Below are 27,984 nucleotides of genomic sequence, written 5' to 3'. Positions count from 1 at the left end.
GTATAAGACCTGAATAACAACTGTAATCTGAGTGATTTGCCCATCTCTTTACAGTACAGTTGTGATATTGACAAGTCTGTCAGCTTGCATTGTCGTTATTTTTTCTGTCTTTCTTTCTTAGCTTCACACAGCCTGGGCTATACTTATATTTTGCCACTTTTCTGGTGTTACTGACAAAAACACTTAAACTGAATGCTTTTCATGTTAAACTGCAACATTGCGTTTTTCCTATTATGCACACTCACGGTGCTAATTTGTCCGCAGCAGCTGTCTTGCTTTTAGCTTTTATGTGTTTGATCTCTTGATACTTTTTTTTCTCCTTTGTAAAACCAGCCACTCTGCTCACTTTAGACATATCCATGTTTCTGATTGATTATATATTGCCTGTGCCATCCATTTCATTTGAACACACACTCAAGTTGACCACCTTTCACCACTCTTGTTATGTCCTCGGTATGCTGAATTAATTGACAAAGAATTGAAATGAATTTTCAAAGACTTATTTGACCATTAAAAAGGCATGACCTTGCATTACTTTATACAACAAAACCTTAATGAATGCAGCTAGCACAGGATTACTTGCACAGTGTTTTTGGAAAGAACAGTGGAGACGGATGACGCATAAGACAACTGGTGAAGTCACCCCATGTGTGTTTATACACCACTACTGTATTTAATCATTAGCGATTATTAAACTCTGTCTCTTGATTTGCCTTTTCTCCTGTCTCTCTCTGTTCTTATTACTTTCCCCTCACTGCCAAGTGTCCACAGGAGATGGCTCTCCATCCCTGCACCTGGTTCTGCTGAAAGTTTCTTCCTGTTAAAAGCGAGGTTTTCCTTCCCACTCTCACCAAGTGTTTGCTTATACAGGGTTGTGTTGTTGGTCAATGTTGGGGTTTCTCTTTAATATTATAGGGTCTTTACTTTACAATTTTCCAATACAAAGTGCCGTAATGCAACTGTTGTTGTGAATTGGTGCTATATAAATCAAATTGAATTCCACTGAATTGAGATGTTTAGATGTCTCGTTGTGTCCCTGGACTCTGTAGTGCTTTTCTTTGCATACTCCTTTTTAACTTAACCTCTTTCTGGGCCTCAGTTTGCAACTTTTCTCACTTTCACACATAAACACACACACACACAGACCAGTACACCAAGAGGCATGGTACATATTATGGGATAAATGCTAGTGGTTAACCAGACACTAACTCCAGCAGAGAAGTTATTTTGGCTTTGTGTCATGGTAATGGCATTGTCTCCGGAGTGTGGTTGACTGAGATCAAAATGTTATCCTAAATAGAAGGTCCGCAACAGGAAGGGAAGGCTGCTGTTGTATCTCTATTTGTGATCAGGTCGTGCATAAGAATCTTTCTACTTATTTGAGAGAAACCCAACTTCAGTGTGGTGTACAACGAAGTGTACAAAGATTGGATGAATGAAAAAGAGAGTAAGTGTTTAGTGGCCACTGTAGCTTATATTATTATTCACGGTCAATGAATGCTCTTCGTACTTGTTTCTTAAAAAGACATGTATACTTTAGTGACTTCAAAAAGCAAGAAAAATAAAAATAAATTAGAAAAAAAACAATTTTAAGCTCTTACAACTAGACATGAGTAGCAACAAGCACATTTACAAACCCAGTTCCAAAAAAAGTTGGGACGCTGTATGAAATATAAATGCAATGATTTGCAAATCTCTTAAAACCATATTTTATTTACAATAGAAGACAGAAAACATAGCAAATGTTTAAACTGAGAAGTTTTACCACTTTATTAGAAAATGTTAGCTAAATTTGTTGGCAGCAACACATTTCAAAAAACTTAAGACAGGGTGTTGTTTACCACTATGTAGCACCCCCGCTCCTTTTAACAACACTCTGTAAACATCTGGGGACTGAGAAGACCAGCTGCTGGACTCAGAGAGGAATGTTGTCCTGTTGTTATCTGATATTGGATTCTAGTTGCTCAAAAGTCTTGGGTCATTTTTTGAGGTGGGGGCTTCTCCCATGATTCAATTCCAGCCAGAGACAGAAATCGTCTTTAGTACTACTTACTTTTTCAGTTTTTGTTCCCCTGTCCCAATTTATGTTTTTCAGACATTACAAGAGAGCCAGGTGATGTCACATTCAAACTGAGCAAATATTTTTCATGAAATTGTAAAATGACTCTGTTTAAATGCTAAATATGTCCTATTATGAATAAAATATGGGTTTACGAGATTAGCAAATCACTGTTTTTATTTGCATCTGTGTAAGCGAGGTAACTTTAGCCATTTCTACTAGTTGGAATAGTTTAAATCCTCTTAACTTTCACTGGAATTTATTTTTAAAGGGCATTAAAGTTTCCTTTCAGGCACAGTATTGAACCCAGATACACTGTGACTCACCTCCATATGTGTCAGTTTACAGTGTAATAGTAGATTCGGATAAAGCAAACAATGACTGGCCTAACATCTTCTCTTGTTTTTCTGTCTCTCAAGAGAAAGGAAAACAAATTGACACAGTTTCCAGCACTTCGAAAACCTTTTTGATCATGCCCTTAAAGTCCAGATTTGAAAATTGTTATGTGCACATTTGCAATTTGCAAACTTATGCTTAAAGCAAAGAAATTCTTTAGTAAAACTGACCCAGCCTTCATCTTGATGATTACAACTGGTGACTATAGTTGGCTCCGTGACCCAGTGATCAAACAGCAGTGTTCACTGGAATAGCCTATAAGCTTTTAATGAAAACAAGACATATCACACCAGGAACACTATCAGTAACATGCTATTATTGGTCCACACCGTCAGGGCTGCAGACATTAACATCCTGGTATGTCCAAAACTGAACATTTTGGCTGAAAGAACCTGCACTGTAGCACGTGTTATGGTCTACCATGTAACAGCAAAAAGAAGTTTTCTTGACCACACAAACACAATTGTGGCTCACCACTTGCCTTGCTCAGCAGATCTGACTCCCTGTAACATCACTCTGTTCTACAAAATGAAGGCTCATTGCCTTTCAGAAATAATTACAACGTAATGGGAGTGCTAGAACTACTACAGGAAGGAGTCAACCTTTAGTGTAATGGTAAAATTGAATTCATAGAACTGATTTGCAATTGTTTAACTTTTCACATTGATCACCATCATCTTAAAGCTACCTGGAACTTGGCAGAACTACCACAACTGTTTTTTGACTAAAAAGGCTTTCCAAGGCACTCAGGAAAGTTCGAAACTAGAAGATAAGGAATTAGATCCAGATGCCTGAAGAATGACTAATGCACTCTATGATAAATTGTTGTTTGCCATTAAGGACAATTACGAGCAAAAACAGCAATTAAAATACCAAATGGCTGGACACTGGCGAAAGTTCCTTCGAAATAGGTAAAATCTTCAAAGTCAGTGTTTTGCAACTGGTGACTGCGTTGCATTACGTGTTGTTCTAACATGGTCACATTTAAACTGTATGAACAAAGACAGACCTACTGCCTGGCCTTCATCTTCACAACCAGTCTTTACATGCTTCATCTGAGGCATGAGCCTCCAGTGCAGTCAGCAATGCCACACACACGTTCAATTGCACAGCTGTTTAGGAGAACAGCCTGGAGAGGATTTTAACTCAGTTATTGGAAGCCAAGATATGTTATCTTTCTTTTTTGTTCAACCCCTATTTGCAATCATATATTTTAACTGTTACTGCACTTATGCTTAAAGCCAGAAGAACACAGAATAATCAGTTTCATTTAAAGTTAAAATACAATTTGAGAAAATTTTGATGTGTTGAAAAGTTGAAAAATAAATCAATTTACATAAACACTGGTGATTTGAATATATATGATTTTCAGCTCATTGTATAAATAAGACTATGTGAGGGAGAGATGGACAGAGCAGAGACAGACAGCGACAAGATCGTTGTGTTTTGTTAACCTGTGTTTGCATATTTTCCACACATGCATAGGCGCTTGCATTTCAGTGGCCTTATAATGAGGTGATGTCATCACATATAACCCTTGGGGAACAGTTTGTTCTTCACAGTAGAAGTGTTTTTTGAATGAACAATGTGTCCTTCACAGTAGAAATCCTTCCTCTATGGTTATATGGACATGTTCCACTGGTGTCTCGTTTCCCTCAGAAAGTAAAACAGCTGCAATGTTGTTGGTTGGAACAAACTCGTTTTTTTTGTTTTGTTTTGTTTTTTAATACTCAAACAGAGGTTGTGCAATACAAATATCAAATGCATTAACTGTCAGTTAAGTGATGGTTAATCTCCTATCCCTGTTTGAGCAAGGCACCTTAACACAGCTGTTCAGGAAAAACTAGTTCATTGGCTTTGTAAAAATGCATCATCAGCAGTAGGAACAAGCTCTACCAACAACACACACTTCCAGCATTATACACCTCAGAAGAGACAGCACAGTTTGTGTAGAGGTGTAAAGTCTTTCAGGACAAAGCAAAGTGTAAAGTATATTTATCACTATAGCATTTAACAATAAAGTGATGTCACCAGTGCAACTTACCTACTAGCTGAATGTTTTTTGTGAGAAAATGACAGAATAATTACCTCAAAAAATAAAATATGGCTTAAAAAAAGAGAGAACATACATCAACAACATGTCTTATCTTTCATCATCCATATTAGGGGAAGGGGATTAAGTAGGATTGAGGCTAATGCATTTGTGTGTGTCCGAAGCTTTGTGTGTGTGTGCTTGTATCACTTATGTTGTGAGGACACATGTCTGTATGCACACACTGTAAGGACCGACCTCCGTTTAGGGGGGACAAGCCCCCATAAAGTAAATCATTCTATTTAGGTAGTCAGCCCCTTTCCTGCCTCTAAAGAAACACATCAAGGCAGCAAGCAGCCTTAAGTAAAGCTTTGTATGCTTCTTCTATAAGCATTACTCCAGTGAGAGCAGAAAACCTGTACATGCAATTTGGGAGACATCTAATTAAAAGTCCCGATATTACCAATTAGCTGCCAAAAAAAGCTATTTCGCTTTTTTTTTTTTTTTTTTAAGTGTTGCAGAGTCTTCTGCACTGTGTGAATTTAACAGTGTGAATAAGGAAGCAACAGTCATAAGAATCATAGATTCAAAGACCTCTTTTTTATGATTGATTGCATGATACAATATTTATAATCTTAATATATTTAAAATATATGTTAACCTCTGGTGTGACAAATTAAGTTAAGCAATTTTGTTAAATGACGGTAACTTTAACTGGTATTGGTAGGAGAAGACAGGTCTGGCCTTACCTTAGTCACAGCGGGATATCCAGCAGCAACTTCACCAGAACAATAGGGCTTTTCTTCATGGGAAACTTCAATAGAGGAAGCCCACTGGTCCAGGAAACCACTGGGGGTATAGAGGCCACAGTCTCTCACACCTGTCTCTCGCTCAAAATCCTCGCATACCCCATCACCGTCATAGTAGTAGCACATGCTTGGCTCCTCTGCATTTGAAAACACAACACACTTCAAATAAGTTATCTGTACGATAAAAAGAACTTCTTAAACAGAAGGACTGAGTGCATCAAAGATATCAGCGTGGTTCATCTTAAACATATCTCTCACCGCCACCCATCTCTCTTGTTGAGCATGTCCTCATTTGGAATGAGTAGAGAAAGGAGATCAGATAAAGGCAAGAGATGAATGTAAGGGATAAAAGGAGTAAGAATCAAATTATAAGGCGTATATAGATGTATAAGGGCAGAAGGGGCAAAAAATATTAAGAAAGAATAAAAGAGAAAGAGAGCAAAACAGACAAGCACAGAAAGCGGAGGGGGTGGAGTGGGGTAAGGTCAATGGGTAGAGTAAGATACAGCAGTATTTTTTCCAGACATCCCACCCGGAGTTTGGGGCTGGAACTGAAAGCTTATGGAGTGGAGGAGAGGGGAACTGAGCAGGGAGGTTTGCCTGGGCCTCACTGGTCTCAAGTCTCAGCTAAAGCAGCATCAGCCGGTGGGGTTCCAGTTGGGGGGAAAGGCGGCACTCTGTGCCAAGTTGGCCAGGGCCTTCTCCTCGAAATTCCACCCATCTACAGCACAGCCAAAAGCTCAAGTCAGTTCTGTGCTCTGGCAATGGTAAAACGAGGGGCTACTGAGGGGGCATATAGAATAAGTCTCTTGCCACTCACTCAGCAGCAACAGAGGCGAGGAAGAAGGGGAGCAGTAAGACTGAGACAAGAGGAAGTTCAAACAGTGATTGTGAATGGTAGAGGAATAATAGGTAGAATGTGAGCTAAAGAGACAAGGAATAGAATGAAAAAAAGGTCAGAAGGGGTGTGCTTTAGTATTAGAGTTTGATAGAAATTAAACTTAGTTAGATTAAATTAAAAAAAGATTGTGACTGGGTGCCTTTGAGATTTTTTTTTAATTATTATTGTGATTGTGGGCACAAACAGACAAAGAAAAGAGTGAAATCTGACTTAAAATCCAACTGGATTGTAACAGCAGGTGGGTTTGTATGCAAAGAACTTGTGATTATCATCAGTTCCAGATTTAAACCAGCTGAATCATGATAGCCTATTAAAGCTCCTCCAGATTGTAACATCCTAGACCTGTTGTATACTTACTGTTAATTGTCCATCCAACTCGTTGACAAGCAGGCACTTGCTTGCACATACAGACAGATGGACAGAAGGTCCCTTCATTATAGTCTCAGATTTCTGTGTAAAACCTCAGCAGTGTTGAACACACACAAACATACACACACTTGCAAGCATCCCAGAGCACTGCAGTTGGTGGAAAAACAGCACAGCCAGTTCAGTCATCCAGCAATCTGACAGGGATTAAGTGGCCACGTCACAGAGGGTTACACATGTGTATCCATGTACTGTACATACACAGAATCACAAGAGTGGAAGAAATATGATTATCAGCTACTGGGACCCAGAACAAAAAGTCATTCATCTATTTATAAAATTTTAAAAAACAAATTATAAAAGGAGATGTCTCTCTTTCAACTATGCTAAAAAAAAGACCCAACATTTCTCTATTTAAAAGTTATGATTTCTAGTTTTTTTTTCTTTATACAAGAGGTTGGAGTGATTATGATATCTCCTGGTGTTTTATTTGTTTGGAATAGGCATTGAGTACTTGAAGTACACCCAGACGATGTGTCAAATCCTTTCATTCACAAAGTGAGTCTTGTTTAAATGTCTGCAGTCTCTTTTTATTGTGAAATAATGAGGCATGGGAATCCAAACAGATAATAATAATGTGAATTTTTTTTAAAGCGTTAATACTTTACTAGAAATCCTACCTTTATAAAATTGTGTGTGTTTATGTCCCGTTTGCCAATTAAAACAAGTTTATTTGTGATCACTAATGAAACAGTTTATTGTTGTTTTTTTTTGTTTTTGTTTTTTTTACTTTTCTTGCACAAGGAATTATTTCAAGACTATTAAATGGTTATGCATACGCTGCTATATCATCCTATCATACTGAAATCAGAGCTATGGACAGAGCATCAGATAGCAGCAGAGCATTTTCAAGACTTACCAACACAATTGAAGAATGGCTCTTTCTTGCACTGACTAGAACAGCCATCCCCATTCATAAAGTTCATATCGTCACATTCCTCTCCTTTGGAACTAAAAGAGCAGGAGACAAGTGCTTAGAATACACACAGATATATATATATATATATATATATATATATATACATACACATATATACAGGGCTGCACGTAAGTGGTTCACCAGTGCGCATTTGCTGTCAAAATAAAAGACGCACACCAGATAAGAAGTTGGAAGGCGCGTTTGAGTACATAAGATGTTCTGGAGGAGGACAGACATTTGTTCAGAAGATGTCGAAGAAGCAAGCTCCATAAGCAATTACTTTGGTGTTCCTCCACTTTAAAAGAAGGTCGTATTCCCAGAAATTCCGAGAAATTCTGAGAAGTACTGAACAAATGTCTGTCCTCCTCCAGAACATCACTGGTGGACCACTTATATGCAGCCCTGTGTATGTATATATATATATATATATATATATATATATATATATATATATATATATATATATATATATATATATATATATATATATATATATATATACACATGAGCGAGACAGATAAATATGAAGGCATGCCGGCTCGGACGTCGCCCGGATCAACAAGGTCCGCGTCAGGTGTTGAGGAACCAGGGCACCCTGACGAAAAGTGGGCTACTGGAACAAGAAGGCATCGGTGGGCAAGAGACGAAAACAGGGCGTTGTTGGAATGCTACTACGCAAGTAACCCCGGCGGAAGGGGCTACATGAATAGGATGAGGGACCTATGGATTCTTCGATACCCAACATCCACAATGACGGCGAAACAACTAGTAGCTCAGTGTTCCAACATTCGAAAGAAGGGACTGCTCTCACAGCTAGAGATTGACGAGGTACAACACAAATGCTACGGCAAGGAGGAGTCAGGACGCCAGGTCAGGGGGGCGATATCATCACCCCCACCCGAGATTGGGTACATAGCCCCAAGTGCGATAGGAGAAGGATCGTTGAGTGCGAGAGGAACTGACCTGAAAAATAGGATCATGGCCAAGCTTGAAACCTGGATCCCCCGTAGCCGGTTACCAAGATTACGTGAAGTACCCTCAGAAGGTCTGCTAGATGATGTTAATGCAGCACTACGGGCAATACCTACAACCACGATTACCGACACTAACAAGCTGATCTACAATACGGCAGCAGTGATCAGTGAGATACTTGGCTACAAGTTGAACAGCGACAAGGGGCAGTACCCTCCATGGAGAAGGAGGCTAGAGGGCAAGATCAAAGTAGCACGGAGGGAGGTTAGCCAACTAACGGAGTTGCAGAAAGGTGCGACAAATAAGGTGCCTAAGAAATACAGAAAGCTGTCCATACCTGAGGCCTTGGAAACTGCCAAGCAAAGACTCACAGCCTTGGCCAGCCGCTTGAGGAGGTACACCAGAGAGATAGAAGGCAGGAGAATAAACCAGCTGTTCTCCACAGAACCAGCAAAGGTGTACTCTCAGTGGCAAGGGAACAATAAGAGAACAGCACCACCAAGGCTGGAGACGGAGCAATACTGGAAGAGCATATGGGAGAAGGATGCAACCCATAACGGCAATGCTCAGTGGCTAGAGGATCTAAGGGCAGACCACAGCGACCTCCCTGAACAGGGTCCAGTAACCATCACAGTGGCAGATATCCAAGAAAGGGTCTCCAGTATGAAGAGTTGGACAGCACCAGGGCCCGACATGGTTCACGCCTACTGGCTGAAGAAGCTGACTGCACTCCACGAGCGTCTGGCAGCACAAATGAACCAGCTGCTAGTTAACGAGAGACACCCGGAATGGCTAACTGAAGGCCGGACGGTCCTGATCCCCAAGGACCCCAAGAAGGGACCGGTCCCCTCCAACTACCGACCAATAACCTGCCTCAGTACTACATGGAAGCTCCTGTCAGGCATCATATCGGCTAAGATGAACAGGCACATGGGTCAATACATGAGCGGGACACAGAAAGGAATTGGCAAGAATACCAGAGGCGCAAAACACCAGCTACTGGTAGACAGAACAATCAGCCGAGACTGCAAGACCAGACTGACCAACCTGTGCACTGCCTGGATTGATTACAAGAAGGCCTATGACTCAATGCCCCACAGCTGGATACTGGAATGCCTAGAATTGTACAAGATCAATGGGACCCTAAGAGCCTTCATCAGGAACTCAATGGGGATGTGGCGTACAACACTAGAGGCCAACTCCAAGCCCATAGCACAAGTCACCATCAAGTGCGGGATCTACCAAGGAGATGCTTTGTCCCCACTGCTGTTCTGCATAGGCCTGAACCCCATCAGTGAGATCATTAACAAGACTGGCTACGGATACCGACTACGGAACGGAGCAGTTGTCAGCCACCTCCTGTACATGGATGACATCAAGCTGTATGCCAAGAGTGAACGAGACATCGATTCACTGATCCACACTACCAGGCTATACAGCAATGACATTGGAATGTCGTTCGGACTGGAGAAGTGTAGCCGGATGGTAACAAAGAGAGGGAAGGTAGTCAGAACTGAGGGGATTGAACTACCAGAAGGCAACATTGCAGACATAGAGGACAGTTACAAGTACTTGGGGATCCCGCAGGCGAATGGGAACCATGAAGAGGCCGCTAGAAAAGCTGCAACCACCAAGTACCTGCAGAGGGTCAGGCAAGTCCTGAGGAGTCAGCTGAATGGTAAGAACAAGACCCGGGCCATCAACACGTACGCCCTACCCGTGATCAGGTACCCTGCTGGGGTAATAGGCTGGCCAAAGGAGGAGATAGAAGCCACTGACATAAAGACAAGAAAGCTCCTTACCATGCATGGAGGGTTTCACCCCAAGTCCAGCACCCTGAGGCTGTACGCTAAGCGGAAGGAAGGGGGCCGGGGACTGGTGAGTGTCAGCACCACAGTCCAGGATGAGACAACGAACATCTCAGAATACATTGGGAAGATGGCCCCAACTGACCGAGTGCTCAGTGAATACCTCAGGCAGCAGAAACCCAAGAAAGAGGAGGGAGACGAGGAACCATCATGGAAGGACAGGCCCCTGCACGGTATGTACCACCGGCAGATAGAGGAGGTGGCTGATATCCAGAAATCCTACCAGTGGCTGGACAAAGCTGGACTGAAAGACAGCACAGAGGCACTAATCATGGCAGCACAAGAACAAGCTCTGAGCACAAGATCCATAGAGGCTGGGGTCTATCACACCAGGCAAGACCCCAGGTGCAGGCTGTGTAAAGATGCCCCAGAGACAATCCAGCACATAACAGCAGGGTGCAAGATGCTAGCAGGCAAGGCATACATGGAACGCCATAACCAAGTGGCCGGCATAGTGTACAGGAACATCTGTGCCGAGTATAACCTGGAAGTCCCGAGGTCAAAATGGGAGATGCCCCCAAGGGTGGTGGAGAATGACCGAGCTAAGATCCTGTGGGACTTCCAGATACAGACGGACAAAATGGTGGTGGCTAACCAACCGGACATAGTGGTGGTAGACAAACAGAAGAAGACGGCCGTAGTGATCGATGTAGCGGTTCCGAATGACAGCAATATCAGGAAGAAGGAACACGAGAAGCTGGAGAAATACCAAGGGCTCAGAGAAGAGCTCGAGAGGATGTGGAGGGTGAAGGTAACGGTGGTCCCCGTGGTAATCGGAACACTAGGTGCGGTGACTCCCAAGCTAGGCGAGTGGCTCCAGCAGATCCCGGGAACAACATCGGAGATCTCTGTCCAGAAGAGCGCAGTCCTGGGAACAGCTAAGATACTGCGCAGGACCCTCAAGCTCCCAGGCCTCTGGTAGAGGACCCGAGCTTGAAGGATAAACCGCCCGCAGGGGCGTGCTGGGTGTTTTTTATATATATATATATATATATATATATATATATATACACGTAGTGCCTGTTACCTTTGGATGCGACCATCACCACAATAGGGTGCCCCAAGTTGATGCACCAAAGGTGGAGATGGCTCACTCTCACTTTGCCTGGAGATTGTTTGGACCTGGTAAGTATACGTAGCATGTGGTATCACATCCCTGCACAAAGAGTGAGAAAAAACACAGTAAGTTCATATGTCTGGACAATACAAAGAAATACCACATGCAAAGAAAGTAAAAGTAAAAGACTGCATACGAGAAACCTTCATAAGACCAGGTCGGTGGAGATCAAGTTGTTAGAATTGTTGCTAAGTCAACTGGTGAGTTTGTGTGTCTCTTTATTCAACTAGTAAACTTCTAAGTTTGTACTTTCACATATCTGTCTTTCCGATCGACTGATACGTCTGCTTTTACCCACTGCATGTCCAGCTTTGTTGTGTTTCCTTATCACAGCGATTCAAGGAACCATTGTGACGAAATACGGGAGAAATAATGGAGGCTTACTCACTTTGATTGTCTAAGTCACCATAATGGTTTTTTGAGGCACCATGATAAGGATTTCTGAAACAAAAAAGTCTGAAAGGAAAATATATAAATAAGAAAATCAAAGCCATAAACAAAAAAATAATCAAAGCTATGAATGAGAAACCAAAACCACTAGACAAGCAATTAATCCCAGGGAAAGAAAACAAGTAAATAATAAAAATGTAAGTGAGGGTGCTTTTTGGAAGTCAGTATTGCAAAATGTTTATTTATTCTCTCTGGTTTGTTTGCCTTTACGTTGTACCTCTATCATAATCAGATTGCCTCTTCTAACTACTGGTCCCTGTAATCAGTGGAATTACTTTCTTTAAAAACTGAGGCAACTGTGTTATTTTATGACTCATTACAATTTAACAAAGAACAAGAGTAAAAATAAGTAAAGGCAACGAAAGAAAGTTCTGGAAACATGCAATAAAAACAAAATAATTGAATCACAAAAGCACCTTCATTTACATCTGTATTGTTTAAGGGTTTTTTTTCCTGTTTTGATACTTTTTTTGGTATTATTTTGGTTTCTCATTTCTAGTTTTGATTTGCATTTGTTATGGTACGGCTTCTCATTCATCATTCTTAGGCTTTCGTGGTTTTGGGGGGTGGATAGTGATCATGGCATAAGATTTGGGAACTTAAATATAAGTCTTTGTCAAATTTTGTCTATGTTCATATATTCAGAGTATCAGAATATTTTGATTTTGAGTCCGTTATTGTTTAAACAGTATAAATACCATGTTTCTTTCAATAAAATATGTACATGCAACCACAGTCATGAGGAAGACTGCTGACAGTTGTCCAGATGATAATCATCCATACCCTCCATGAGGTGGGTAAACCACATCTGAAAAGACTGGCTGTTCATAGAGTTTACTCACAGAGTAAATCGGATGTTTCGACGCATGTTAATGGAAAGTTGACTGGAAGGGAATGTGTGGTAGGAAAAGGTGCAAAAGCAACACGGGTGACTGTAGCCTTGAGAGGATTGTCAAAAAAAGTCAATTGAAGAACTTGTGAGATGTTCACAAGGAGAAGATTCAAGAAAGGAGCTACAACTGTTATACTGTAGCTAACCGAGACAATGTTAGAAACGTCTTACCTGGAGAAAAACTTCTAGACTGTTGCTCAGTTTGTAGAAATATTTAAATACAGAGAATGTGCTAAATGTGCTACACAGTGACGGTGTTCAAAACAACGTGTGTTTAGTCCTTAACAAGACACGCAGATGTGTTAAAAATTTAACACATGATGTGTTATTTCTAAAACATCTGTCTTGAGCGTGCGAGCTGGATTGTCCAGCCAACTCCCCTGATCTGAACCCCATAGAGAATGTATGGGATGCTGTCGAGTGGAAGATGAGAAACACCTGACATAAAAATACAGACAAGGTGAAGGTCGCAATCAAAGCAACCTGGGCTTCAATAACTCCTCAGCAGGGCCACAGGCTGATTGCCTCAATCCCACACTGCGCTGAAATTACTCAAAAATATGCAAGTATTTGTGTGAAAGGAGCCACAGACTTATGTATTGAGTATATAAATGAACATACCTTACAAACGCTGGACATTTCTGTATTGTATCTTTTGATTGATCTTAGGAAAGATCGTTATTATTTGAGATACTGGATTTCTGATTTGCAGGCATTATAAAAAAATCACTTTACATTTAAAGAATACAACTTTTGAATATATCTTTTTAAGACGTTGTAGTACAATCAAACAGCGCAACAGTTAATGTGCAGTAGCGCATGTTGATGTCTTTCAGTTCTTAAAGTAAAGGGAATGCTTGAATGCTGTATGCATGCAGCCTTTTTTTGGTATATCTGTTAAAAACGGCATCTATGAATGGGATTAAGTAGAACCAATAGTTTAGCCATGGATTATTTCACATGGACCATAAATATGCCTATTACAGAAAGCACCTCGCATACAGTCCATAGAATTACATAGCAATGAGAGACGCATACACACAGGCTTTAATTAAAACAGGCATATCACACTATTCCCAAAGCTGCCATATATTCCAGAGTGTGAATGTAACGCATCAGCAGGATCAAGCACTGAACTTTCCCTGGTACCCCAAAGATTTAAACTAAAGAGTCTTCAAAGAAGGCTTTGCATGAGGTTCAGGAAAGCCTTTGCCTTTTCTGAGCACTTTTTTTTATTTACTACTGAATGAGAACACGTAAATGTTTTCAATTAGAGGCTTAGGGTAAAACATGTAATCTCTTCTTCACTTTTCCATGTTTGTTCATGGCATTCCCAACAGAAAGACCTAGACCAAGTGCAAGTTCGCCATGAAGTACGAAATATAAAAAGTGACAAGCCTAAAGATCAAGTAACAAAATGAATTCTCTTACAGCAAAGTTCGTGCCTGAGATTAGTTATTTATGTTGGCTTTATTATTATCAACACAGAACGTTTGGCCTGACAGACTCTCATCTGCACAACAGTATGCCCTGTTCCGCAATGTTGGTTCATACTGGTGCAACTCTAGGTTACACTCAAACATGTCCCTTCTAATTGAATTAGTTTAGCCTCTGGAAAAGTCAAGCTCTGGGAGACTTTATCTTTGAGCAAAGCAAACATGCAGAATAGACGGAAAGAAGAGAGAAACAGATGCCGCTTTGAAAGGAGGCACACAACTTTCCCTTTTGTGGATGGGCAGGTATTTGGGCCGCTCGGTTTCAGGCAATCCAATGCACTGAAAAGCACTAGCACTTACTGATTGGGCCACAATGGGAGGCCTGCTCATGCAAGAACAAGCAGAAAGGATGATTTTAATGACTGGATCTAATGAGGTAATCTAGTTCTCGTTAGGCTGATGGTCAGTCCTTCTAGCTTTTCACCGTCATCTCACAAATACAACTAAAAACAGTGCTGTAGTTTTCAATACATGGCTGTTTGAACAAACATGCTGTTTGATTTAGGGACTAAAATCAAGATAAAAACAGTGCTGCGTGCTTCTTTCTCTGACAGACAATTTTCACACATGAACTCAGGTAAATTTCTCAGGATAGGTCACACAACTGTCTTACATGTAGGGAGTGAGGTAAGCTAAATAAATTCCCCAGATTGTTACCACCAACATTCTTACCTGGGTGCAATTAGACTGTGTACTATCAGGTTAAAAACCATCTCACGATTCGATTATATCAGGCATTTGGGTTCTCGCATGCACGATGATGTGATTGCTGGGAAAAGCGTGTAAAAAATGGCTCACGACTGTGGCTCAGGGGGTTGGGAATCGCATCTGTAACCGGAAGGTCGCCGGTTCGATCCCTGGCCTCTCTGTCCTGGTCGTTGTGTCCTTGGGCAAGACACTTTACCCTACTTGCCTACTGGTGTTGGCCAGAGGGGCCGATGGCGCGATATGGCAGCCTCGCTTCTGTCAGTCTGCCCCAGGGCAGCTGTGGCTACAACTGTAGCTTGCCTCCACCAGTGTGTGAATGAATAGTGGTATTGTAAAGCGCTTTGGGTGCCTTGAAAAGCGCTATATAAATCCAATCCATTATTATTATTCATTATTATTATCACGACTCCGGGAAATCATGTTCTTCTTTCAGTAGCAAAGTTGGAGCGGCGGTTTACAGCCACGCTGGGATTAAAAGGCTTAGAAAGGAAGCTGAGGTGAGTGACTAAGCCAAAGACTGTGGTTATGTCCGGCGCCTAGGTCTATACAGGCAAAGAACTGCAAACTCGTTACCCGTGTCAATACTGTAGCAGTCAATTGCAAACATTTTATTTAAGCGTGCCCCATGACTTTCTTATTTAAAAAGCAATAAACAGATTATCAGCTCATGTCGACTGAGCCATATATCATCCTCAGTTATTTTCTGAGAAAACACCACGAGATCAGATCCCCCTCGTGTCATACATCACAGTCAGCTTGGGGCACAAAGGCAGTTTCCTCAGGATCTGCAAAACTCCATCGTGGGGTCCTTTGTCCTTTCGCACAACATTTTTTTCTCCTCTTGTCACTGATATAATGATACAACACAGCTTCTGGGAAGCGGGTGAAATAGCTGCGATATTTAATCTACTGATTTGTGTTCACGGTTATTAATTTTCCCATTTTCTTGTTTAATTAATTAATGTGAAGTTTAATCAATGAATTTGCGTTCACTGACAAAGTAGCCAGACTTTCTTCTCATCGTGTTTTTGTGGGGATTTTTGTTTGTTTTGGGTTTTTTTTTTACTGATCTTGAGCATGGGTTTCGGAAAGTCTTTCAAAATTTTGTTTGAACACTGAATGCTTTCTTACTGAATTATTTTTAGTCCAATCCATGTGCCTGACCATTTTCAGAGCCACTTAATGCCGAACTTTGAATGATTCGGGCATAAAAACGGCACCAGTTTAAATGTGGTCATATGTTAGTAAAGCCACTGGCAGCAGAGAAGAATGAACAAATAGCATAGAGATTTTTAATTTGTTTGTTTGTTTGCTACCTCAAAAGCACATAGTGATGTTGTGGACGAATTTATAACAGCCACACCTATAGGTTTCAAACAATTTAGTATCAGAATTCCTATCCAGTATTCATAAAAACACACTTATCTGTAACTAATTATAGCTATGTAAAATATCTGCTGTATAACTCATAGCTCAAAGGACCTTACTACAATCACTGTCAACGTGTCACATGATAAGATTTCATCATTAGTGCTTTTTTGTTCTTCTCAAAACCCCAGAATAATTTTTTTTTTCATAGTGGCTCTCTTGTGAAGTCTTGAACAAAGCCCTGTAATATGCATTTCAAAGGTATTCAAAACCACACAGAGCCATGAGTTAACATACGGGAAAGCTACTAACAGCAAGAAGTTTGCCGGTGTGTGCCTGTGCTCGTCTGTGTGTTCCAACCTTTACTGATATGTGGACACTTATGTGCAGATGCATTTCCATTCTGTAGCTCCTTGTTGTTCTTGGCGGAAAGACTCCAGATGAGAAAAACAGATAAATGTATGGAAGTTGAGAAAAAAAACAACTTAATTTGAACCTGCAAGATCACCAAACAAAGCCTTACTTTTCAGGACTGTTAATTATACACCCACACTAACCTGTGCTATATGTATAGAGCTAAAATAAATTATTCAAACAGGACAGGAAATAATTTTTATGGCAATCGTATGCCTTTTTAGAAGTCCTCTGGGTTGCGCGGGTCTGTAGTTTCTATTTCCTTTTGCCTAAACAGCTGCATTTGCCTGATGAAAAATGATCAAATAAACTAAACAAGGACAGAGAAATGTCCTGGCTCTTCCTGAACCTTTAACCCTTAGCTGATTAATGACTTCTACCAGTTACAAGCCAGACTTTACCAGATTAAAAACAACTAAAAACACATCTTTTTAGAATTGCATTTTGTTAACTTTTGTCTGTTTTTGGGGCGATCGTGGCTCAAGAGTTGGGAGTTCGCCTTGTAATCGGAAGGTTGTCGGTTCAAGCCCCGGCTTGGACAGTCTCGGTCGATGTGTCCTTGGGCAAGACACTTCACCCGTTACCTACTGGTGGTGGTCAGAGGGCCTGGTGGCGCCAGTGTCCGGCAGCCTCGCCTCTGTCAGTGCGCCCCAGGGTGGCTGTGGCTACAATGTAGCTTGCCATCACCAGTGTGTGAATGTGTGTGTGAATGGGTGGATGACTGGATATGTAAAGCGCTTTGGGGTCCTTAGGGACTAGTAAAGCGCTATATAAATACAGGCCATTTACCATTTTGTTTTATACCTTGTGAAGCACTTTGTGATCTTTTATCTAGAAATGTGCTATATAAATAAAATTTTACTTTACTTAGTTACTTTACCAGATTACTAACGGTTTGCTATGGATTATGTTTTTTATGTTTGTAATGAAGAGGTGATCGAAGAGAGTAAAGTAATAATTGCTGTAGCTGCTGTCGAAGGATTTCCGACTAATCGGTGATTTTTACTGCTTGTTATGAGAAAAAATAATCCCCTAACTCTATTAACAAAATAAATTAATGTGTTGACAATAAAGTGATATAGAAACATTGCCTACTTTTTCAAATAGCTGTGTGAACTGAGTGTGAACATTAGATTGACTTAAAGGAAAGAACTGCTGTTCCCCCCATTTGACCAGAACTACATATAAAGTCCTCGGTTTAAGATCTAACTTGCTTTCAGAATTAGCCAAAAAGAGTGCCACACAATAGTTAAACAAGCAAATCTAGACTTGAGTAGCTAAAGGGATAAATGTGGCAGATAATATGCAGAACTGTACAGAACCAGAGTTAAATTGCAAAGGGGGCAGTAGCAGCACTGCTACTGGACGACCTCCTTTGAGGAGGAGTGGAACCATCTTCTGCTACCTTCTTTCCTTACATTTGCTTGACCTCCTAATACTGTCCCTCTTTGCCCTCCAATCATGGCCATAATTTACCCCTCAAGTAGTCCTAACTCCCACTTTGCATCTCGTTACTTTGACCAAACAATCCATCATACATGGGTTGATACTTAGGAGGTATGTTCTCTGGCATCTCCTTTGCTCAGTTTGCCTCAACTAATCTGAAGGCCAGTAAGCCTGAAAGTGGAGGGTCAATCATCCGTGTCTGTCAAACCCACTGAAACATACTGCAAGACGATGCAACTGTCTGTGTGGTCAAGAAAAGCATTTCAGCAAATCGACTCAGGTAGTCAAACGGAGCACTTTACGCTGGATTTGTGGCGGACAAAAACATCTGGGTGACCTTCACAATGTCAGAGGTTATGTTTGTTTCGTTATGCTTCGTGACGAGCCAATGGGCCTGCATCAGTATTCCGAACGACGTGTCTAATTTAATGTTTATGCCCTGATCAGTAAAAGAAAGTGAAAACATTATGCCCCTTCATTCTGCCTTTTGGAGGTTGTACAGTATGTTTTTATTTTGTTTGTTTTGTTCCACAGTGTTTCCAAATAAATTGTCCTAAAAGACACACTATTCTTCTTCAGTTGGATGAGCTACAGACTTTTATGGCTAGAACACACATACTTACTTGCTAGATCTTCGCTGACCATTTAACAGAAACAAGATCGCACATGCTCTCACAACAGAAAACAGACAGCCATCGCTGGAATGCAACCACAGCTAGTGAAATACACCACAGCAGTAAAACTACCTACAGTACATCAATAATAACTGAAGTGTGCCAAAACCTCAAAATAAATACATTCCTACTGTAGGCAACCTTCCACGGATACTCACACTACAGTATACTGGGAAGTTATGTACAGGCACTTTATGGAAGTTAGATATCATCACTGCATCCTGCATAATGTGCGTGCTCACTGTTCTGCCTCTTATCAAGCACTATCCTTCTCATGGGAACCAGGCTGACAGCATGATAGTGGGATGGCACAACACACAGCTCTGTCATGTATAGCAACATGTTTTTTTCCTGTGTCAGCACATTCCATAAAAGCAAAGCATTAAATTCTCACCACAGTGTGCAGATAATACCTTCAACAGGCCGTCTATTTGCCCTTTCATGGAATATGGGGGGGAAGCAAATGTGGGCAATAACTGACCTATGACTTATAGGAAACAAATGTTGGGCAACAGATTTGAAACTGCAGAACAAGAGGTGGCTTGCTTATGTTCCTGGGGGCATTAAAAAGGTTATCTTGTATTACGAGAACATAGCTAAGTGAATAGTTTCCACAGATAAAAAAAACAAAACACTTTTTACTGGCATGCCCTGAAAAAACTCCTAATTACATCACACTAAAGAAGGAAGGTATACAGTGACTGCTCAGCAAGTCTCCATTTTTTCTCATAAACAACCGTTTGCAGAAATATTTTTCAGGCTGCTGCAAACTTATTGTACAAGCGGTTTTTTTGAATTGTTTTGTTTGTCTTTCTGCCCACCTGCCAGCAAGCTTGCACAAAACATATGACAAGCTGAAATACATAAAACCTGGTGGACTATGAACAAAAATGGGCAATCTGATGAGTAAAGTAAGGGATTACTATTGCAAAAACGGTAATTAGATTACCGTTACTTCCCGTAGGAACGCTGCGTTACTGCGTTACTAAAACCGTGATTTTTTTTTGCAAGAATGTCTCATGACAGTGACAGTGACGTAAGCAAGTGCGATGTTCTATATCTAGTGCGGGAGAGAGTATGAGCGTGCAGCGTTTAAAGCGTGGAAGTACTGACCTTACTTTAAGTTTGATTCCATAAAAAGTGACAAAAACAATAGCGTCCTTTGTGTGTGGGAAGAAAACTTCTTGTTACAGCGAAACCCCCCTAAACTTCCAAGCAAGCACTGAGTGGGATACGACAGAGAAACTCGCGGATTCTTCAACTGACCGCGGCACACCTGCACCAGCGTAAACCTCCGCCTACCCCACTCCTGCTTTACAGGTGAAAATAGTGCAACAGGACCGCTAGTCTTTGACTTTAATTATTTTCTGCTGTGTTTTACTTGCATCTATTTGAAAGAGTGAGTGTAAACACAAAATTTTTTTTTGCTTGATGCATGAAGTTAAAAGATTACAACTAATAAAACAAGTTTTAAAAAGGGACTTTTCCTCAATTTACAACCTCTTCAGGTTGTAAATTGTGTTTTTAAAAAGTAACTAAGTAACTAAGTAATTAATTACTTTTGAAAGTAAGTAATCAGTAAAGTAACGGGATTACTTTTTTGGGGAAGTAATCAGTAATTAGTTACTGATTACTTTTTTTAAGTAACTTGACCAACACTGACTATGAACAGGCCAAGTCAGAAATATTTCACTCAGAAATGTTTGTGTGATCCTGACAGGCTTTGAGTGGCGATTTACGTGGAGGTTTGGGCACTCATAGAAAAATATTCACCTACCAGGTCACTCACCTATCTGTATATCGGTGGGTAGGTTCATTCAGCAGCAGACCGTTGAGGGCATGTGTGAAGGGTGGCTGACGCAACAGGCGGTAGCGTAAAGGCTGGCAATGGTTGCAGAGTTTATAGTCTGGCTTGGATGTCAAGAGAGTGGCGTCGATCTCCAGATGATGCTCCATAGTGTAGAACTGTACCCCATACACCTCTTCCTCAATGTCCAGCTTCATAGTGAGCGGGGTATCACAGAAAACATTGCTGGGACCCAGTGAAATGTTGTTTCCACTGACGGTCAGCAGCAAGATGTTATGGATCGCAGGCAGCGCTGTTTCCTCGCGGCTAAGAAATGTAACCCACACAGTCAAGGAGTCAGGTACCAGTGGGTAGGCGAACTCTAGCTGAAGCATGCAGCCCTGTAAAGGGCACTCTGGCAGGCCAACGATGTCTTGCTCGGTTGCTGAATGAGGGCTCCAGGTACGCACACTTGGTTCACAAGCCTGCTCCACATCAGGAGGGCCTATGGGATGAAATTACAAAGCAGTCACACACACACACACACACACACACACACACACACACACACACACACACACACACACACACACACACACACACACACGTAGGCAACACAAAAACTTTAAATAATTCACAAGCTTATGTTGACCATTTTAGATACAGCTATGGGTGATTATTAAACACTCATGCAGACACATAATGATGAATTCAAATACACTATTGTACAGAACTATTTTAAGATAACCGAACAGGTAAATTTAAACTAAATATTAAAAAAGATTGCTGACAGATTTTTATTTTTAATTTTTTTTAACCGCATCAACAATCTTTTTGGTGTATCTGCAGTGCTTGCAACATCAAGGTTGAGGTGAAACTGAGAGTTCATTGTGAGTCCATCTGCAGAGGAAAGGCAGAGCTGAGGTGTGTACCTTCTGAGAGGGGCCCTGTGCAGGGTTCTCACTTCAGCGCAGTCATTACAACCTCTAACAGTCACACTCCAGCCATATTTGGAGTCCACACACAGCTAACTTGGATTATCCCAAGTGACGTACACTAACATTCATCAAGCACTTTTAGAAGCCAGCAAGCGGCAGACACTATGTTCTCCCTCAATTTCCTTTTGTGCATTTCCAAGCTGGCAACCAAAGAAGCCATTTGCTAACCTCATTTCTGGGCACCATGCAAAATTCCAGTGTTTAATCAAGTGAAGACTGAATATGGTTTCCAAGCCACATTATCTCAACACATTTATTATTGTACTGTAAGTGTGTGTGTGTGGCCAGTGTGGAGGTGAATTAAAGAAAAGAGAAAGAGAGTAAGAAATAGAGAAGAGAGGGAGAAAAGCGGGAGGCTGGAAGAGAATGAACTAAGGTACTCCAAGAGGTTGGCTTTGCTCGGCTCATGTAATCCCGGCTTTCTGGGTAAATTTTCATTGAGTTTGCAAGGAAAGGAGCTGTAGCCACTGAAAATATTTTGTAATGTCAGCTGTTATGGTGGGCCCCACTCCTGCTCTGGCACAGGAATTATGTGGTTGAAGATTTAAGAGGAGAAAGAGTAGAGGTGCCATTGTGTAACCCAAGGCAGTATAAACTGTTTTTTGTTTTGTTTTTAAAGTTGATTGTCAGTACCCTTGTTTGTTTTGGGGTTTTAAAAATGAATTTAATGTAGCTTTATATGCAAATGACGTTTCCACATTCAAATTTTACACATTCCAAGAAATTGGTGCCATTTGGATTCTTGTAACAAGGTTTTGTTTTGGGTAAAATGGGTTAGTGCTTGTTATTTTTTGTTTTCGCTGCAATTTTTGTTCCCCTTCTGTTAAAAATTTGAATTTGTCACATCCCTTTTTACAACCCCAACTCTGAAAGAAGGAATGGGATAATTTGCAAGAAAATTTGTGTAAAAAATATTTGTGCTATTCACAGTAGTAGATACAAAACATGTCAAATGTTTAGACAGAAAAATACCACCACCCCTCATTATGAATTTAACAGCAGCAGCACATCGCAAATAAGTAGAGACAGTGTTTACCACCATTTCTTTTATTTAACAGGAGCGCATAAACATGTGGGAGCTGGGGAGACTTTTAGGAGACAAATGTTGTTCTTGGCTGTTCTTGTCTCAGTCCTGGGTCATTTTTATCATATTTTGTTTGGTGACACATTGGTTTAGCATTGTCTTGCTGAAAGAAGTCGTGATCTGAATGACAACATTTTTTACGAAACCTATATATACCTTTCAGCACTGATGGGGCCTTTCCATATGTCCAAAGTCACTAAATACAAGCTCATACCTTCAGAGATGGTGGCTTTTGAACTGAGCAGTGGTAACAAGCGAGATGGTCTCTCAACTCTTCAGTCAAATTTCAATTTGTTTGACCACAAAACAATTTTCCACTTTGACCCAGAGAAGAAAGTAGCATTTCTGGATCATGTTCACACATGGCGTCTTCTTTGCATCATAGTGCTTTAATCCCAGTTCCAGTTAGCACAGCAAACTGTGTTCACGGATAAGGATTTGTGGACCTGTTCCTGAGCGATTCTGTGACTTCAATGATAGAATGATGTCTGTTTTTTAATGCAGTCCTGCTTATTGCCACCAGGCCTGGGGGCATCCAATATTTGATTTCTAGTCTTGTCCAAAGGCGTACTAAGATTTCTCCAGATTATCAAGTTTTTATTATGAGATTATGTACTCTAGATGATGAGCTATCCATAGACCTCACAGTTTAAATTGAGGATTATTATTTTGAAATTGTCATATAATTTGTAACTGCAGTTTTTGTGCAGATTAGTGAACCTCTGCTCATCTTCACCTCTGGCATTCTAACATGCTCTTATTATACCCAATAATGTCACTGAGGTGTTGCCAATTAACCTAATTTGCTGCAAAATGTTCCTCCAGCTGTTTCTTTTTAGTGCCACTTACTTTTCCAATCTTTTGTTACCCCATCATCAAATTAAAAATGAGCTTTGAAAGTTGCTGCATTCTGTTTTTATTTACATTTTACACAAAGTCCCAGCTTCTTGAGATTTCGGGTGATGGAAGTTCCCTGATTGTTCTCATTAAGAAATGACTCATGAAGTAGCATACTTTCAGTTGAAATGCAAGGCCTTCCCCGAAAAAGACATGTGGATGTGAGCATATGCTGCTCTAAAAGCTGTTTACTGTGTGCAGAACTGATGAACTGATGATTATAACTTTGGCATAGGTATGAATGTCTGTTGTCTCTGTGTAACCCCTCTGGCAGAACCTTGTCTTTGACCCAATGGCAGCTGGCAGCCAAATATTTTTCAGTAATTGTTGAGCTAGGTTAAACTTTTTTGCTGGACAACCCTGCATATTTCCTCCATTTGTGTTACTCCAATACTTCTTTTTTTGTTGTTGTCTGGTTGATATGAGGAGAGATTTATATTTTTTACCAAATGTATTTTTTGTTTCTTTCTGCTAATCAAGCAAATCCTTTCGTTTGGAGGTTTATGCTTAACTTTAAGAGTATTACACTCTGTGAGGCTTGCTTTTTGCCACATTTAAACTTTATTTAATAACTGTCTGTTAAATGCATCCTAAAGGCTCCTTGTCAACAAAAATGGAATTCCTGACTCGGCAATGACACTGGCCAGAAAACTGCGGCTGAAACATTTTGCTCTTTTCAAGTCAAGACAATTAATACTGGCTGTAATCGGTGAAGTACAACTCTAGGATAGATGTTGGTTACAATCATACTGATCCAGAAAAAGTCCATAGAGCTGGATGAATAAACAGACAGGGATATGTCCGGGCATGCACACTTTATGCTTTCTAAGAAGTGTCTGGCTCTGGCTTTCACTATCGATGACTCACTGTCACACTGCTACACACTTCCTCACTTAGAAGGCAGACGTCAACCCGCCCCCCCCTCCAATGCTTTTGCCCTGACACATACAAACAGAGAGACACTTTGCAGACACACAGACTCACTTATACAGGCAATGGGCACTCTTGTCTTGAAAATATATATCAAATCAGGTAGCATTTACAAGCCTTTTTTTAAATTTTAAGTTATTTTGGTGCACGGTGAAGGAGCTAACTACTATAACTCAAATAGTTATACCATAAGAAAATGTTACAAAATTTACAAGGGACTTTATGCTCTCTGTACACTAAAGTCACTGTAAATTTGGGGTGAATGTGTTAGAATTAAATAGATTTTTTTTAGCTGAAGCAGCAAATGTGTCCTTTGATTGTGACAGAATGACCAATGCGCTGTGTTTGATCCTGGCAGGATGGATGACAATAATCTCATCCTTTGATATATTGTTTTGTGCTCTGTAGTGTCAATTTGACAGCAGTAATGAAAGACAAGTGATAAATTACATGTGTAGAAGCTATCAAAGTGTCAAGAAAGACTACCAATATCATCAGCTCTGTTCACTTCATTCCTCTCGTTTAATTCCCAATGAATCCATCCATTTATCAAACCATCCATTTCAGATGTACTTATTCCATCCAACTGTTTTCTTCCGTTTATCTAAATCAGGGGTGCTGGAGGGGCTGGAGCCTCTCCCGGGTGCCATAAGGCAGGATAAGGGGTCCTGAACAGGCCGCCAGTCTGTCACAGGGCTAACACAAAGAGACAGACAACCATTCATGCTCTCATTCACACCTAAAATTTAGCATCTCAAATTAACCTAATGAGCGTGTATATAGAGTGTGGGAGGAAGCCAAAGTACCCAGAGAGACACCAAACGGGCACAGGGAGATCATGCAAACTCCACGACAAAAGGCCCGACACTTGGCCGGTGGACTCAGGCCCAGGACCTTCTTGCTGTGAGGTGGCAGTGCTAATCACCATTCTGCTTGCTGTTTTTCTTTGTTTGTTTGTTTGTTGTTGTATTGTTGTTTGAGCCTAATGCAAAATAGCAGTCTATGCTTATACTGTCAGGCAGACAAATCTTTAAAAACTCTTTTAGTGAGGTGTCTGCAATCTCTGATTTTTCACAGATGCTTGCTGTTTAGTTTAAAGGATTAAATCCATAGATATTTAGAGAAAATAATGTTTGTGCTACAGATTGCAAGTGAAACACTGCAAAGTAAAGCAAAATACAGTTGTCAAACATACACATCCTGAACCTTTTCGCTTGCATCGTGCAGTACTGTTTTCAATCAGTCCTCCTTCACTCATGTCACCAACCACATGCAATTCTCTTAACTATCTTGGGTGGTTTCGATCCCACCCAATCTCTCTTACCCACTCCTGGAATCCATATCCATGTGTTTTTGCCCCCCCCCCATTATTGCTTTTTTACTTCAGCCAAATTTCTCCAGGGCTTAGAGTAGTAAAGATTTATGAGAAGCATTCTGGCTCACCCTGGCCATGCTAGTGTTTCCCAGTCAAGTAGTATAAGGAGGAAGACATTGAAGAACAGGTGCCATGTATGTTTGCATTCACGTCAATGCGCCCATCTTCCAAAACAGGAATTTTTGCCAGTAATCTAACTATAATAATCTTAAAGCAAGTAATTTAATGTCTAGCATTCTAATGACAGAACGTGACTACTGATCACATTTGCAACATTATAGAGGGACAGCAGCTGCAGTATTCTGTGTATCCAGTGAGAAGCTGGCCCGAGCAGAGTTAAGAGAGAACCAAACAAAGACCCTTTCCAAGAGGGAAAAAACAGTTTAAACACACATCATATTAGACAAGCCCAGACTTGCCTCTGGTTCACACACTATAACCAGTGTAAAGGCAAGGTTCAGCAGCTGCTGTTCAGCATCCACACATACTGACACATGATTCAGAATTTTAATCATCTTTGATTAGGATTCATTTCTAGCCTTGTGTTGTGGTTTGACTGTTACCGCAGGTATGACTTTATTATTTATATTTATTGTCACTGATGTGTACGTGAATGTAAAAGTTGAATTTATTTATTTTTATATAAGAGTCTGCTGTATAAACACTCAGCAGGTGCTTTATAAGGTACACCCTATGGACCTAACAAAGGTACATGGGATGTACACATCCTATTGCTGCACCTGTTGGATTGACATCTGGTGACTGTGGTGGTCATTTCAGTACACTGAACTCCTTGTGATGTTCAAGAAACCAGTTTGAGATGATTTGGTCTTTGTGACATTATGCACTGTCCTGTTGGAAGCAACCATCAGAGGATGGGTGCACTGTGGTCATAAAGGGATGGATATGGCCAGCAACAATATTTAGGTGAACTGTGGGATTTAAAAATTTTTTAGTTGATGAGCAAAGTGTGTCAACAAAATATCTCCCAGACCATTACACCAACAGTAGCACCCTGAACTGGATGGATCTATGCTTTCATGTTGTTTATGCCAACATCCAAATATCACAGCAGAAATTCAGACTCATCAGATCAGGGGATGTTTATTCAATTTTCTGTTGTCCAATTTTGGTGAGCCTGTGCAAACTATAGTAGATTCAGTTTCCTGTTCTTACCTGATAAGCACAGCACCTAGTGTGGTCCTCTGCTGCTGTAGCCCATCTGCTTCAAGGTTTGACATGTTATGCATTCCAGAGACGCTTCTCTGCATACCTTCTTTGTATTATGTGGTTTTCTGAGGGGCTGTTGCCTTCCTATGTGCTCAAAGGACTTTGACCTCTGCCATTTTTGTTACTCACTGGTTATTTTCATTTTTTCAGCTCATTCTGTGTAAACCCTAGAAATGGCTGTGCAGGAAAATCCAAGTAGATCAGCAGTTTCTAAATTTCCTTTTTTTTAAATGAAGGATTATATAATTTATGCATAGTTATTTCATGAATATGTGCATTCCTGTCATTTTGTAGGTTAGGAGTTAAGCTCATATTTAAATAACTCTGCTTAAATAAACGTTTGTTGTAAAATGTAAATCCTAGTAATTCTATATATTTGATCACATCAATAACATTTTTGTGAAATTAAATTTAAAATTGAATTTGAAAAAATTCAGTATTAAACAGTGCTTATAGTGCTTCATATGAGAGATAAATAAACATATATTAAATTTAAACTAAAATAAAGCACAGTAGAGACAAGTATAGATCCAAAGAAAACCTGTCCAAAACAATCAAAACCTTGCCAGCCTCTTAAATTGTAAGGCCTAATAATGACTGGATAATAGATCTCGGTCACAGAAGCTGCAGGGTTGCCCGTCCCTGTTATGGATTCTGGGCTGGTTCTGCACAACCTTATTAGTAATTATGGTTTTTCCCAGTTGCTAAGATCCTTTTTTCTGAAACCGTCCCCTCTT

General features: G+C 40.6%; 1 protein-coding gene across 3 annotated transcripts in view; it reads right to left on the bottom strand.

Annotated features, from left to right (window-relative positions):
• Window positions 1-27,984, bottom strand: part of pappaa (pregnancy-associated plasma protein A, pappalysin 1a) — a 97,327-nt gene that overhangs the window by 49,136 nt on the left and 20,207 nt on the right. For all 3 annotated transcript variants that reach the window (XM_085358318.1, XM_085358319.1, XM_085358321.1), the window contains exons 7-10: window positions 20,737-21,238; window positions 11,410-11,538; window positions 7,483-7,574; window positions 5,237-5,433 (exon numbers count right to left, since the gene is read on the bottom strand). In XM_085358318.1, the coding sequence (XP_085214444.1) occupies window positions 5,237-5,433; window positions 7,483-7,574; window positions 11,410-11,538; window positions 20,737-21,238 (920 nt within the window). The remainder of the gene's footprint in view (window positions 1-5,236; window positions 5,434-7,482; window positions 7,575-11,409; window positions 11,539-20,736; window positions 21,239-27,984) is intronic.

This window comes from Diplotaxodon limnothrissa, linkage group LG7 (genome assembly GCF_057381915.1).
Source record: "Diplotaxodon limnothrissa isolate DT_005_m linkage group LG7, D_limnothrissa_male_GT1.1, whole genome shotgun sequence".
NCBI classification, from domain to species: Eukaryota; Metazoa; Chordata; class Actinopteri; order Cichliformes; family Cichlidae; genus Diplotaxodon; species Diplotaxodon limnothrissa.
Note: the sequence above shows the minus strand (reverse complement) of the source record. Positions and strands in the feature narration are given on the sequence as shown.